Below are 14824 nucleotides of genomic sequence, written 5' to 3'. Positions count from 1 at the left end.
GTACAGTGAACATAAAATGAGATTCACTACTTAAACCATTTCACAGTGTATGATTCAATAGCATAAATGCTATTTATAAGTACATCCATAAAAGCTATTTATAAGGACATCCATAATGTGGTACAATGATTATCACTCTCTAATCTCAGCTCGTTCTCATCCCCTCAATGATATCACGTTCATCTGTTATTTTTTTCATAACATTACAGTTTCCCTTTCCATGTGGATCACCTACCAGGCTGTGAACTTGTCTTCTGCTTCTGAACCTTCTCCTTTTTGAATTTGGGCACAATACGAAATACTGTGCTTCTGCTGTTTCTCTTGGTGCAATCCATGGGGGGCTCCTGTTTGAGTCAATCAAGGAAAGAATTTTCTCAGGATATTAAGAGAAGAAAAACCCACTCTGACAGCAGAGATAACATAGGAATAGGTTATACCCACAGAACACTGATGGAGTGATAACTCCCTCCCCAAAAGTTCATGATGTTGCATACTCCTGAAAATGTACTAATTCCTGCAAGATGCCTTTGTTCACATAAAAGCTTTTTCTCATTTGCTCAAGAAAAGTGCATTCGAAAGGAGGGCAGTAGTCTCCCCGACTAGGACAGTAGTGTGGTTCCCCTTTCCGTGGTTTTTGTTATCTGCCGTCAATCTCATCCTGAAAACACTACGTGAAAACTGCAGAAATAAATAATTCATACAAGTTTTAAGCTGTAGACGGCTCTGAGCAGCAGAGCCATCCTCATCCATCCCTTCTGTTAGTCCCTTCAGAACCATCTGAGTGATCCGACCAGGTGTTCTGGTATCACTGTACTTGTGTTCAAGTCACCTTATTTTACTTAATAATGGTGCCAAAGAACAAAAGTAGTGATGCTAGCAATTAAGATATGCTAAAGAGAAGCTTTAAAGTGCTTCCTTTAATGAAAAGACGACAGTTCTTAACTTAATAAGGAAAAAAAAATCGTATGCTGAGCTGGCTAAGATCTATGGTAAGAATGAATCTTCTGTCTGTGAAACTGTGAAGAAGGAAGAAAAAATTCATGCTAGTTTTGCTGTTACATCTCAGATTGCAAAGGTTACAGCCGCAGTGCATGAGACATGCTCAGCCAATACGGAAGAGGCATGACACCTGTACAGGAAGTTATTTTGAGAGATGGACCACATTCATGCAACTTTTGTTACAGTGTATTGTTATAATAGTTCTATTTATTATTGTTGTTTTTCATGTCTTCCTGTGCCTAATTTATAAATTCAACTTTATCCCAGGTATGTCTGTGTAAGGAAAAACACAGTACATGTAGAGTTTGGTACTGAGATTCCAGGGGTCCCTTTGGAGACTTAGAATGTACTTCCTGCAGATAGGGGAGGATGGCTATATTTAAAATGTATTTTCTCCTGAACATTTCTTTTTCAAAAGGTGCGTTCAAATTCTATTGTCACAAAGTGCACACATTTATAAACAGGTTGAATTTTACATACCTCATCCTCATTTGGGTGTAAGATATAATAAAGCCACGGAATTTCTGTTAACTTCTGTAGCTCCACTTCCACAGAATGTAAGGCGTTGGATACTCGCTCTTCATGTGGAGATTCCAATTGCTATTTAACAGCAGATTGAAAACTGAGGTAAAACAAGCCTCAGAGACCATCCTCAAACCCTCAAACAGAATAAACTATTTCGTTGACACTGAACATCCTCACCTCTTATGAGGCAAGACTAGAGTGTTGTTGGTTTTAACATAAATAGAGCAAAAAGAACAAATTATTTTATACTGATTTCATTTAAGCAAATTTGCATAGATTTAGCCTCACTTCCCAAAGGTGATATAAGCAACTGGTGTGACTTTAATAATTTCACAGAAAAAACTATTGCTATTGGTGGTTTTTTCCTATGCAAATCCCTTCTTCCTTCTTATCCTTGCATCCCATCTGCCTTGCTAGTATATAATCTCATCATTTTAACTTATTTGTGGCAAAAATCATTTTTATTTACATAGGCTACAGTGTAAACAAATAATGATATTTCAAATTGGTCAAAAACATGTCACATAATAAGAATCACCTGCCACAAAAATATTCTGGGTAACTAAAATAATAACTTTAGGGGAAAAAAAGCCTATGGATCTCAGAAAAATTGGTGATAAAAAGCTGTTGTACAAATCAGGAAAAGCTAAATGGCTTGTAAACTGGAAGAAGGTTTGGAAACTTTAAAGAGAATTTAACTGGTCACCTCTTGCCCATTCATTTAAAGCACTTATCATCACTATTTTTAAAAATTTTCTGGCTACACGGGGCAGCATGGGGAACAGTTCCTTGACCATTGATCAAACCCCTGCCCCCTGCATTAGGAGCTTGGAGTCTTAACCACTGGACCACCAGGGAAGTCCATAAAGCAGTTATTAAAAGTCACAAATTCAATAAATAAATAAAGGTGAAATCAACACTGCTACAAGCAGAATTGGGAGGCAACTGAATGCTAGCCTTGGCCTTGTTACTAACTATGCCCCCAAGGGATGATGAATTGATTTGAGGAGTCTCAGTTTCCTTCTCAGGCTTCCCTGATAGCTCAGTTGATAAAGAATCCGCCTGGAACGCAGGAGACCCTGGTTCAATTCCTGGCTCAGGAAAATCCGCTGGAGAAGGGACAGACTACCCACTCCAGTATTCTTGGGCTTCCCTTATGGCCCAGCTGGTAAATAGTAGAACATGACTACACAATTCGAGGATCTCTTCCAGCAAATTGAACTTTGATAAATGATGTCAGAATTGCACAGTACCTATATATAGGTTCACGGGATTGAATTTATTTATTTTGGTCACACTGCAAGGCATGCGAGATCTCAGTTCCCCAAATAGGGATGGAACCCACACCCGCTGCAGGGGAAGCATAGTCTTAACCACTGGAACACCAGTGAAGTTCTGGTTCTCAAGATTTTGAACTGAAAGTTCAGAGAAATTACTATTATTTATTATGCACATTATTTTTTCCCCTCTGTTATTCAAATGCTCTCAAATCCCCTCTGTTATTCAAATTCTAGTATTTCTAGAAGCTAATAAAAATACAGAAATTCTCCACCATATCATATAAAAGTTACCACTTTTATTTTAGTCTAAGTATATATGTCTTATAAAACTGATAAAATAGTAATTGTATGTGCTAAGTTGCTTCAGTTGTATCCGACTCTTTGTGACCCTGTGGACTGCAGCCCGCTAGGCTCCTCTGTCCATGGGATTCTCCAGGGAAGGATACTGGAGTGGGTTGCCATGCCCTCCTCCAAGGGATCTTCCTGACCCAGCGATTGAACCTATTTCTCTTATGTCTCCTTCACTGGCTACATTCATTTTATAAGCAAAATAAAGAGTGTAACTTAGCTGCTCTCAAATATGATTGATTTTTTCTTTTGATATCAATATCAACAAACATTTAAAAATCATCCACTGGTAAAGCAGTTAGGACGTATCCTTTCACTGCCGTGGACCAAAGTTTGGTCCATAGTCAGGGAACTAAGATTCCACAAGCGGTGCAGTACAGTCAAAAAATAAAAATTTCACTGGTGTACATTTTCAAACCAAACATCCATATTTGACTATGACAGGAGAATTAAAAGTGCAGAAGAATCCTTCTATATTAACAAAATATAATTGATTACTATTAACCAAGTAACACTCAATGGGTACTTTCAGTATAGAAAGCTAAAATATAAGATAAGTTATGCTTCTAGTTCTTCTCAATCAGCAATTATCTTAAATATACTTCAAATAACACACAAAAAACATCTCCTTCATCCAGTAATTGGTACTGAGGTCATTACTTGCTGGATTTCCTATAGGACTAATTTTAGAAGAGCAGCAAGAACATTCTGGTTAAAAATAGAAGTGCCAAGAATAACCAAGATGATTTTCCTATTGGTTTTATCAAAAGATATATCCAATATTTCTTCCTAAATGTTTCTATTCACAACCATAGCAGAGGCAGCCACCTCTTGCCCCAAGGAAGGTGCTCTTGAGTTTCCCTTGGAAGTGGGTAAAACCAATTGGTTCATGCAGCCTTTAAGATTCTCTTCTCAGAGCAAAGGATGCTTCAATGGCAATATTCTTCTGGACAGCAGCCAAAGAGAAATTCCAACCAATCACTTTCAGTTAGCTAGGCTATTGATCACCTCTCTCATTCTTTCACTATGCCAGATACTATGATTTTTATTCTCACTTTTATTTAGATGTATAAATTTTCCCCAGCAAGAGATAAAATTATAGTAAAGAGAAATGTTTTAAGATCATCACCTCATCTATCAATCAAAACTGTTACAAGGAATTAAAAAATAGCTAATATATTAGGCTTTCTACATTTACAACAGCATGTGTGAATAACCTAAAATTGAACACTAGGTGGCGAAAAGACCCAATGCTAGAACATTTCCAGGGTGAGGCAGGAAATAACAAGGGAAGGATTCTGGGCAAACCAAACAGAAACATCTAGGGAATCCTAGCACTTGTGTTTGAGGTCCATGGACTGTGGTTTGATTCACACTTGGCCTCAACTCGATTTCAGGCACCAATCTTGAGTTAATCCAGGGCTAGGTCTAGTTCCTGAAATTTAGTTCTGGACACACCAACTCTAGAAAGCATCATCTAAGCCAATCTAGAAAACAGTAACAATCATATTTCAAAGGTTAATTTCGGGGACACAGCTCAAGCCTTCCTCTACTTTTCTGCATTCATGGGTTAATGTGTCCTTGAAGAAGGTCTCACTCTCTGTAAAGCCCAAGATTCTCAAAGCTGGCTGGGGAGAGCATGATTATATAAAGACATGATGACAGGAAACTCTATTCCTGCTGTGGTTTAGTTGCAAGGTCATCTCTGACTCTTGTGACCCCATGGGCTGAAGCCCAGCAGGCTCCTCTGTCCATGGGATTCTCCAGGCAAGAATACTGGAGTGGGTTGCTATTTCCTTCTCCAGGGGATGTTCCCCACCCAGGAATCAAACCTGGGTCTCCTGCATTGCAGGCAGATTCTTTACTGACTGAGCTATGAGGGAAGCCCTCTACTCCTGTTAGCCTGAAGTGTAACTCCCAGGTACAGCCATATAGTTTCTTGAAAGCAAAAGCGAGGTGATAGGGAAGCTCTAGAGATGGTGGCCAGAGCCTGCCTGTGCATTAGAATCTGATGAATGCATGCTCCCTAATGAAGACAAGAACCATACATTTATCATCATTCTGATGGTATCCATCATTTCTTTTCCTTACCAAAGGAACCCTGCCCACTAGTAGAGATTCTGTTTCATTATATAGGGCCTTCACATTGATGGCTATTTCAGTGGCAGTGTCTCTTGTAAGACTCTAGGAAAAAAAAAAACAGAGACATCAAAGACAAGTAGTTCTGTATTAAATTGGGATTCAATCATCAGAGAGTACATTTTATCTTTCCGATTTAAATTCACATTGCAAATATTTTTAAAAACCTGCCAAAATACTCTTGTAACTGCAAAATCTCACACTCACATTTGTTGGCAGGATTACCTCTTCTACTTCTTATAGCAGAAAACCAAAAAATATGGTGACTATAGTGAATACACACAGAACCACATCTCGGGCACATAAGCATGCATATGCTCGTGACAAAAGACACATATTCCCACGAGAATTAAGTCAAAGAAAATTATGTCTTAAAAGGGGCATTATCTGATCATGATTAGTTCTATCCACTGAATTTCACTCTCATTAGGTCCAACCAACCAGACTGATTTCTAGACTTTCATCTTGAGGACAAACACTTCTTTTTACACTCACTTAGGTAACTTCAACTAAATAACCGAAAGGATAAAAACAAAGCCATGTATCACTTGGCAAGTGAATATAACTTCAAGAGTTAGACTCTATCCACCTATTGTAACTTCTACATTAGAAAACTGACCAAATTTACTGATGCAGTAAAATGAAATGAAGACACCTTCAACACTGAGTGATCAGTTCTAGTTAAATGCATGATACCTAGGTGTGCCCTGTGTGAAGGTGCAGGGGAGAAGGTAAAAAAGAGAAATGGTAAATACTTAAAAGGAGAAGGAGTACAAGGAAGATGGTAAGGTGCCAAGAGAGTCAAAGTGAAATAGAAAAGAGGTGAAGTGAACTTAAGAGCAGGAGTGAGTGGGAAAACGGTGGCAGGAAAAGAAAATCAAGAAAACTTTGGTCATAAGTGAAGGGTAAGCTTTTGGTAGAGACTCATATAGACTATACTGTGTTCTCTCAAAGCGTGTAGCACGCTTAAAGTATCAAGCTCTGTACGTAACACCAAAAAAATGTGCGGAATGGGCATTTACCATTAGCTCCTCACCTCTGGGAAGCGTGGGTTGGCTTTGTTCAGGGCGTGGGAGCAGGCGTTCACCGCGTGGGCCAGCTCCTGCTCCAAGAGACAGTGGATGGTGGCCGCATCACAGATCCTGGAAGCAGAAACAAGACCCATGAACACACCACTCTTCCGAGCACTGCTTGAGTTTTCTGAAGTGTAGAAACGGTAGAATAAAACAAGTAAAAAAAGATGATGAAAGGAAAATTGTTTTTAATAACTGCTCAATTATGAATGGCACAGGGTAGATTTACAAAATTCAAACCCTACCCTACTGCAACAAAAAATGTGTGTGTGTGTTAGCTGCTCAGTTGTGTCTGATTCTGAGGCCGCCAGGCTCCTCTGTCCATGGGATTTCCCAGGCAAGAACACTGGAGTGGGGCGCCACGCCCTCCTCCAGGGGATCCCGGATTCAACGCAGGAATCGAACCGGAGTAGCCCACATTGCAGGCAGATTCTTTACCATCTGAGCCACCAGGAAACAAAAAATACTAACCCCCAAATCTTTTATATAAAAAGTTAGGCCTATGGACTCTCCGGGCAGTTAAGAATCTGCCTGCCAATGCAGATCAAACACAGCTTTGATCCCTGGTCTGGGAAGATTCCTCATGCCTTGAGGAATTAATCAAGCCCAAGTGCCACAACTACTGAAGCCCGCGCACCCTAGAGCCCGTGCTCGACGAGAGAAGCCGCCGCAATTCTCTGCACGTTGCAACAAAAAGGAGCCCCTGCTCGCTGCAACTAGACAGAGTTGTGTGCAGCAATGAACACCCCGTGCAGCCAAAAATAAATTAATTAAATTGAAAGAAATGTTAGGCCTAGCATCAGAGATAACGCATACCAAGGTGCTACTTGGAAGCACAAGATACAGTAACACTTCATTTTGCTTTATCGCTGGAAAGTTGAGAGGGGTCCCAAATGTAGAGTGCAGACACATCTTTTATTCACTGAAACTTCAACCAGGCAGTTACAACAGATTCAGTCAGTTCAGTTCAGTCGCTCAGTCCTGCCGACTCTCTGCAACCCCATGGACTGCAGCACACCAGGCCTCCCTGTGAGTCACCAACTCCCAGAGTTTACCCAAACTCATATCCATCGAGTCGGTGATGCCATCCAACCATCTCATCCTCTGTCGTCCCCTTCTCCTCTTACCTTCAATCTTTCCCAGCATCAGGGTCTTTTCAAATGAGTCAGCTCTTTGCATTAGGTGGCCAAAGTATTGGAGTTAGGGGAAAACATTGCCACATATGTCATCATGCTAAGTGCTTTATATGCATTATCTAATTTAATGTTCACAACCTAACAGGTAGTTGTGGTTTTTCTCCACTTTGCAGATGACGACATATGAGGCTCAGAGAACATTAGTATGTACACAAAGCTAATCAGTGATAGAGCCTGGATTTTAGTTTTTGTCTATCCAATGCCAAAGCCTGTTGTGCCGCAGTCCTTTGGAATCTAGACCTTCAAGAACAGTCCTAGAAAGAGAGCATCTATAAAGGCAGGGCAATAAGGTCAAAGAAGATAAAGGAGAAATTCTCCTGACTGCTAGAAAATGAGCAAGGTGTGCAATAAGCAAGAAGGTACATCTATTTTAATCCTTTTGCTTCTGACATCTTCAAGGAGAAGGATCTTCAATCCAGAAAGGGAAGAACAAAGGAAGAGACAGAAGTCCTCCATGGCTGAGTCACGAGCAAAGGGAAAGAATTTAATTCTTAAGGATCATATGACTGATATCCAAGACACAAAGGAACTTGCAAACATCACCTAAGCATCCTTATCAATAACCTTGAAATCATGAGGAAAAGGTTATTAATCAGAAGAACAGAGATAAGTAAATGTTATTCTAATTTTCAAGGCAAAAGAAAGTAATCAACACCAAGGGAACATTTCAACTGCTAACTGAACTTCCTACTAGGTGCGGGCTTCCCTGGTGGCTCAGATGGTAAAGAATCTGCTGCAATGCAGGAGACCTGGGTTCAATCCCTGAGTCAGGAAGATCCCCTGGAGAAGGGAATGGTCACCCACTCCAGTATTCTTACCTGGAGAATTTCAAGGACAGAGGAGCGGGACAGGCTGCAGTCCATGGGGTCAGAAAGAGCTGGACCCGACTATGAGACTTACTTTCACTTTTCCGTTTTTTCAAATGAATACACATTCTGAAAACTGATGAGTGAGCCTGATTTACTGGCTGATGGGGAATCATGTCCCACCCCCCACCCCCGGGCTTTTTTTTGGATAAGGATATTTGCTTGGTTGACAGGATGATCATATAGGAAGAACATTGTGGTTTCAAGGGAGCATGCTTTAGTTTCAAGAAAACTAAGGAAACTCCATACTGCTTTCCATAATGTATTAATTAGCTGGATTGTATTAATTATTTTACAATGTATATGTACATCAAATCATCACACTGCATACCTTAAATATACAGTATAGAATTTTTATTTGTCCATTGTACCTCACTAAAGCCAGGAAAAAAGAAAAAAACACAAAAAATTCTGTAAATTGAAGTCAACAGAAGATGTTCACAGTATCTAAGATGTATTTACCTTAAAACTACTATGTCTGTAAATCCATGGCTGATTCATGTCAATGTATGGCAAAAATGACTACAATATTGTAAAGTAATTAGCCTCCAACTAATAAAAATAAATGAAAAAAAAGAATAAAAAAAAATAAAATACAAAAAAAAAACTACTATGTCTGTGGATAAGAAGCTGAGATGCATAATAATGCAGTTATGTGGACTTAGCTGGCTAAATAGAAATTAAATTTTAATTAATTAATAAAATATTAATATTAAATATTAATATTTCTCCTTATCTTTTCCCTAAGCTACTGAGTATCTTACATTTATCATCCTTTATTCTAAAATTTTAAATATTGGTCTCCAGCAGTAGGGAGTGTGTATCTTTTTTCCTATCTCTAACATGTAGCATACTCTGGGCATCTAACACATATTTAAAGAGGAAAATAAGGAATGAGTGAGAGAGAGCAGATGGAGAGGGTGGGGAGGGGAAAGCAAGCAAGTTGGCTCCTCAGGCTCCTAAGCTTTGCTTGCCTTCTTTTCTATTCCAGCATTTTGATCAGTGACCAGGTGAGGTGCGGGAAGATGCCAGGCTCCTCTGTCCATGGAATTGTCCAGGCAGGAATACTGGAGTGGGTTGCCATGCCCTTCTCCAGGGGATCTTCCCCACCCAGGAACTGAACCCACATCTTTTACATCTCTGGCCTTGGCAGGCAGATTCTTTACCACTGTGCCATCTATAAAATAAGGCTTCCCAGGTGGCTCAATGGTCAAGAATCCAACTGCCATGCAGGAGATGCAGGAGACACGGGTTCGATCCCTGGGTGGGGCAGATCCCCTGGCGAAGGAAATGGCAACACACTCCAGTGTTCTTGCCAGAAGAACCCCAGGGCCTGAGGAGCCTGGCGGGCTACAGTCCATGGGCTCGCAAACGGTCGGATACGACGGAAGCGACTGAGCACATATATAAAACGCAAAATATATAAAATGACAAGAGTGTACACTAGGCAAGCGCTCCCGTGTGTTTCAGTAAGTCTGAGACCCGACCTGTGGGGAACACAGGGTGTGCACGCGGTGTTGGAGGGGACTGAGGAAGGGAAACAGGGATGACTGACGCACAAGGGCGGCAGCAAATGGAGGAGAACAGAGGCGTTCCTTCCGGAGGCCTGGAACCACCGCAGAGACGGGTTAAAACTACGGACGGCAGAACGGGCCTCGCGCGGGGCCGCAAGGCCGGCGGCGCTCGGGTACCTGGTGATGAGCTCCTCGGCCGCCTGCGAGCACAGCTGCATTTGAGACACTTCCTCCGTGGCCAGGTCCGCCGCCTGCTGGATGAAGAAGTTCGCTCGATGAACTGGCTTACAGGAATCACACTTCTGCTTATCTTCCCAAGACTTCAGGGTGCTTTCAAAGGCCTATTTAAAATCAATACGGCAATGAACTGTGCGCTTAGAGCTAAACACACACAAATAAATGTGTACTTAGATAGTACACAAATGGCTTTAAAACTACTATTACTTTTTCCCTAATCTTAACACTTCATGAAATATATCACAAGGACGGAGAAGATATTTTAAAGTTTTCTCATATATTACAACAAATAAAAAGTAATGTAACTGATGATCATTATGTCAGAGAGTCTTTAAAAAGCTTCAACTTATGCTTCAATATCTACTATTGTATGTATAACAAACAGGATGGGTGTTGTAGTCTTACTTGTTACAGGTGTGACCTTAATTAAGAATACATATTCCGGAAAAGGCATAACTGTAAAGACAGAAGAGGACGGGGGTGCCAGGGGTTGGGATAAGGGAGGGAGGGATGTGAGGTGGAGGACAGGAATATTTGGGGCAGTAAAACTATTGGGCATGAATCTGTAATGGTGGACACAAATGATTATACATTTGTCAAAACCTATAGAATGTAGAACACAAACTATTACCTCAGTGAATAATAATGGATCAATAGTGGTTCATCAGCTGTAATAAATGTACCACACTAAAGCAAGATATTAAGGGGAACAGAATAGGGAAATATAATAGGGAAATTCATGTGCTTGTCAGGGAGGTGAGGACGTATGTGGGAACAGAAACAGGATTCTCCAGTTTCTGCTCAATTTTTCTCTAAACCCAAAAGAAGAAATTATTTTAGGAACTAAATAAATATTTTTTTCATACTTTTGAACCAGAATGATCTAAATGTCAGACCTAAAAGACAATTTAAATCTCTTCCCTGGGTTTGTGTTTTCATGACTATTTACTTTTTACAGGCTGAACAGACTCGAGAAGGACTTATTTTCGGTTACGTACCCTGTCCCTGGTGAGCATCTGAGCTCTGTTCTTGTGCACGATCTTGATAATCCCCGGAGGCTGAACCCATGCTTCTCCGTCCACCTGCACTGGGACCCCCTCGTCACCAAATATGGTGATTTTTACTGTACGGCACTGAAATAAAACAAGTTATTTGACAGTACAACTCATCTGACACTCAATCTTGTATTCAAAGTTGACTCTTACTCCATTCTGTGGAATGGGATATTATGCTTTTCCTCATAGGATGACACAGTAACAACTGGAATAACAAGAAAGCCCATTATTTTATAGACGAATATACAGTGTACAAATCACTGGAATAGTTTCTCAACAGCCCAAGCGGTGAGGGCTTCTCAGCTGGCATTAGTGGTAAAGAACCCGTCTGCCAGTGCAGGAGACGCATGAGACATGGGTCTGATCCCTGGGTCGGGAAGATCCCCTGGAGGAGGGCATGGTAACCCATTCGAGTATTTGGGCCTGAAGAATTCTATGGAGAAAGGAGGCTGGCTGGCTACAGTCCATAGTGTTGCACAGAGTCAGACACAACTGAATCGCCTTAGCACGCACAGGCACACAAGTAGTGAAGTCAGGTTTCAGTAGGGAAACCGACCTGCGCGATACGATGGTGCTGCAGTTTAATGACCCTTGAAACAGCCATTTGCACGCTGTCAAATATTGCAACAACTTCTAGGATCTTGTCATCAAATGATGGTGCAGCAAATATCTGAAAGAAAAACCACATTACACTTTCACTAATACAGTTAAGGTTTAAATGAAATGGCACACCAAGCACTGTAAATCCTGCAACATACATATTTTTAAAAATATATAAAAATAGGAAACAGAAAAGTAAGCAAATATTACCAGTAAATGATACTTCAAGGACAAAATTAATCACTGAAGAGAGCTTAAAATAAATATAATAAAGGTTTGAAAACCCATGGATGTAATACTCATGCCCCTCTTATAAAGCAACCTTGACAAGAGTGAACTAATATATTTTCAAATAATTCATCTTGGTGTGTGTGTGTGCCTGTGTGTGTGTGTGTGTGTGTGTGTGTATGCACGCACGCTGTGCTCAGTCGTGTCTGACTCTTTCCAACCCCATGGACCGTAACCAGTCAGGTTCCTCTGTCCATGGAATTTTCCAGGCAAGAATACTGGAGTGCACTGTCATTTCCTACTTAGGGAATCTTCCCGACCCAGGGATGGAACCTGCGTCTCGCTTCTCCTGCATTGGCCAGAGGATTCTTTACCACTGCACCACCTGGAAAGCCCCATTTTGGCATGAGATGTACTAAATACCTGTTCATACATAACTCAGGTATCTCATTTAAATGATGCATGTAACTTTAGGAAACTTTAAAATTTCAGAATGTGATGCAGATTTCAGAAAATTAAAGCTAATGTCCACCACTGCACCACCTGGAAAGCCCCATCTTGGTATAAGATGTATTAAATATCTGTTCATACATAACTCAGGTATCTCATTTAAATGATGCATGTAATTTTAGGAAACTTCAAAATTTCAAAAAGTGACGCAGATTTCATAAAATTAAACATAATGAACATGGAAACTGCAATCAAGTTCACTTGGTATGTTCTAAGGGAAATTTTTCAAGGTGTTACAAGCAGTATCTGTATGTGCTTTATTATATATCTTACTACAACTTCTTAGGGCATTTAAGAACATGAAAAGAAATCTCAGAAGATGAAAACACGTGGGCTTACTTTGCTTTGATGTTAAATGTATTTTCACAAAATTAACCTAAAAACTTTAAATTTCAGCTCTATTACTTTGTTCCTTTTACTCCCTGTTTTTATTGTATCATACATAATTATGCCTCTGAAAAAATATTCAATGTAAAGTAGTATCATAATTAAAACTTTTACTGAAAATCTCAGGACACAAATTTGGGAACTTTTTGTTATCAGACTGCCTGGTTTTAAACTCTGTCTCCTCCACTTATGAATTGTGTAAACTTTATATCAGTTTCTTCATTGATAAAATTTAGATTAAAAATTGTGGGTATTCATATGATAATCTCAATAGATGCAGAAAAAGCCTTTGACAAAATTCAGCACCCATTTATGATTAAAACTCTTCAAAAAATGGGCACAGAAGGAACCTACCTCAACATAGTAAAGCCATATATGATAAGCCCACAGCAAACAATATTCTCAATGGTGAAAAACTGAAAGCATTTCCCTTAAGATCAGGAATAAGAGAAGGGTGTCCATTCTCACCACTATTATTCAACATAGTTTTGGAAATCCTAGCTACAGCAATCAGAGAAGAAAAAGAAATAAAAGGAATCCAGATTGTAAAAGAAGAAGTAAAGCTCTCACCATTTGCAGATGACATGATACTATACATAGAAAACCCTGAAGATATTATCAGAAAATTACTAGAGCTAATCCGTAAATTTAGCAAAGTCTCAGGATACAAAATCAATACACAGAAATCACTTACATTCCTATATACTAACAATGAAAAATCAGAACAAAAAATTGAGGAATCAATCCCATTCACCATTGCAACATAAAGAATAAAATGTCTAGGAATAAACCTACCTAAGGAGACAAAAGAACTGTATACAGAAAATTGTGAAACACTGATGAAAGAAATCAAAGATGACATAAACAGTTGCAGAGATGTTCCACATTCCTAGGTAGGAAGGATCAATATTGTGACAACGACTAAACTACCAAATGCAATCTACAGATTCAATGTGATCCCTATCAAATTACCAATGGCATTTTTCACAGAACTAGAACAAAAAACTTCACAAGTCATATGAAACACAAAAGATCCCAAATAGCCAAAGTGGTCTTGAGAAAGAAGAATGGAGCTGGAGGAATCAATCTTCCTGATTCAGATTATACTACAATGCTACAGTCATCAGGACAGTATGGAACTGGCATAACAACAGAAATATAGACCAATGGAACAACATAGAAAGCCCAGAAATAAGCCCATGCACCTATGGGTACCTTATTTTTGGCAAAGGAGGTAAGAATATACAATGGGGCAAAGACAGCCTCTTCAATAAGTAGTGCTGGGAAAACTGGACAGCTACATGTAAAAGAATGCAATTAGAACACTTCCTAACACCATACACAAAGATAAACTCAAAATGGATTAAAGACCTAAATGTAAGACCAGAAACTACAAAACTCTTAGAGGAAAACATAGGCAGAACACTTGATGACATAAATCAAAGCAAGATCCTCTATAACCCATCTCCTAGAGTATTGGAAATAAAAACAAAAAAGTAAACAAGTGGGACCTATTTAAATTTAAAAGCTTTTGCACAGCAAAGGAAACTATAAACAAGGTGAAAAGACAAACCTTAGAATGGGAGAAAATAATAGCAAATGAAACACTTGACAAAGGATTAATTTCTAAAATATACAAGCAGCTCATACAACTCAATGCCAGAAAAATAAACAACCTAATCAAAAAGTGAGAAAAAGATTTAAACAGACATTTCACCAAAGAAGACAAACAGATGGCTAACAAACACAAGAAAAGATGCTCAACATCGCTATTAGAGAAATGCAAATCAAAATTATAAAATATCAGCTCACACCAGTCAGAATGGCCATCATCAAAAAGTCTACCAAAAAAAAAAAAGTCTACCAA

The 14824-nt window shown here is 39.5% G+C and overlaps 1 protein-coding gene across 8 annotated transcripts in view; it reads right to left on the bottom strand.

Annotated features, from left to right (window-relative positions):
* The window catches only part of DGKH (diacylglycerol kinase eta), a 216703-nt gene that overhangs the window by 31982 nt on the left and 169897 nt on the right, over positions 1-14824 (bottom strand). For 7 of the 8 annotated variants that reach the window (XM_043478236.1, XM_043478239.1, XM_043478232.1 and 4 more), the window contains 7 exons: positions 11789-11902; positions 11176-11310; positions 10118-10281; positions 6328-6433; positions 5244-5336; positions 1480-1599; positions 236-344 (listed from right to left, as the gene is read on the bottom strand). In XM_043478236.1, coding sequence (XP_043334171.1) covers positions 236-344; positions 1480-1599; positions 5244-5336; positions 6328-6433; positions 10118-10281; positions 11176-11310; positions 11789-11902 — 841 coding nt within the window. Of the gene's footprint in view, positions 1-235; positions 345-1479; positions 1600-5243; positions 5337-6313; positions 6434-10117; positions 10282-11175; positions 11311-11788; positions 11903-14824 lie in introns of those variants that run through there. The other variant, XM_043478238.1, reaches the window with a different exon arrangement.

This window comes from Cervus canadensis, chromosome 9 (genome assembly GCF_019320065.1).
Source record: "Cervus canadensis isolate Bull #8, Minnesota chromosome 9, ASM1932006v1, whole genome shotgun sequence".
Taxonomy (NCBI): Eukaryota; Metazoa; Chordata; class Mammalia; order Artiodactyla; family Cervidae; genus Cervus; species Cervus canadensis.
This window is presented reverse-complemented; position numbering and strand designations above follow the sequence as displayed.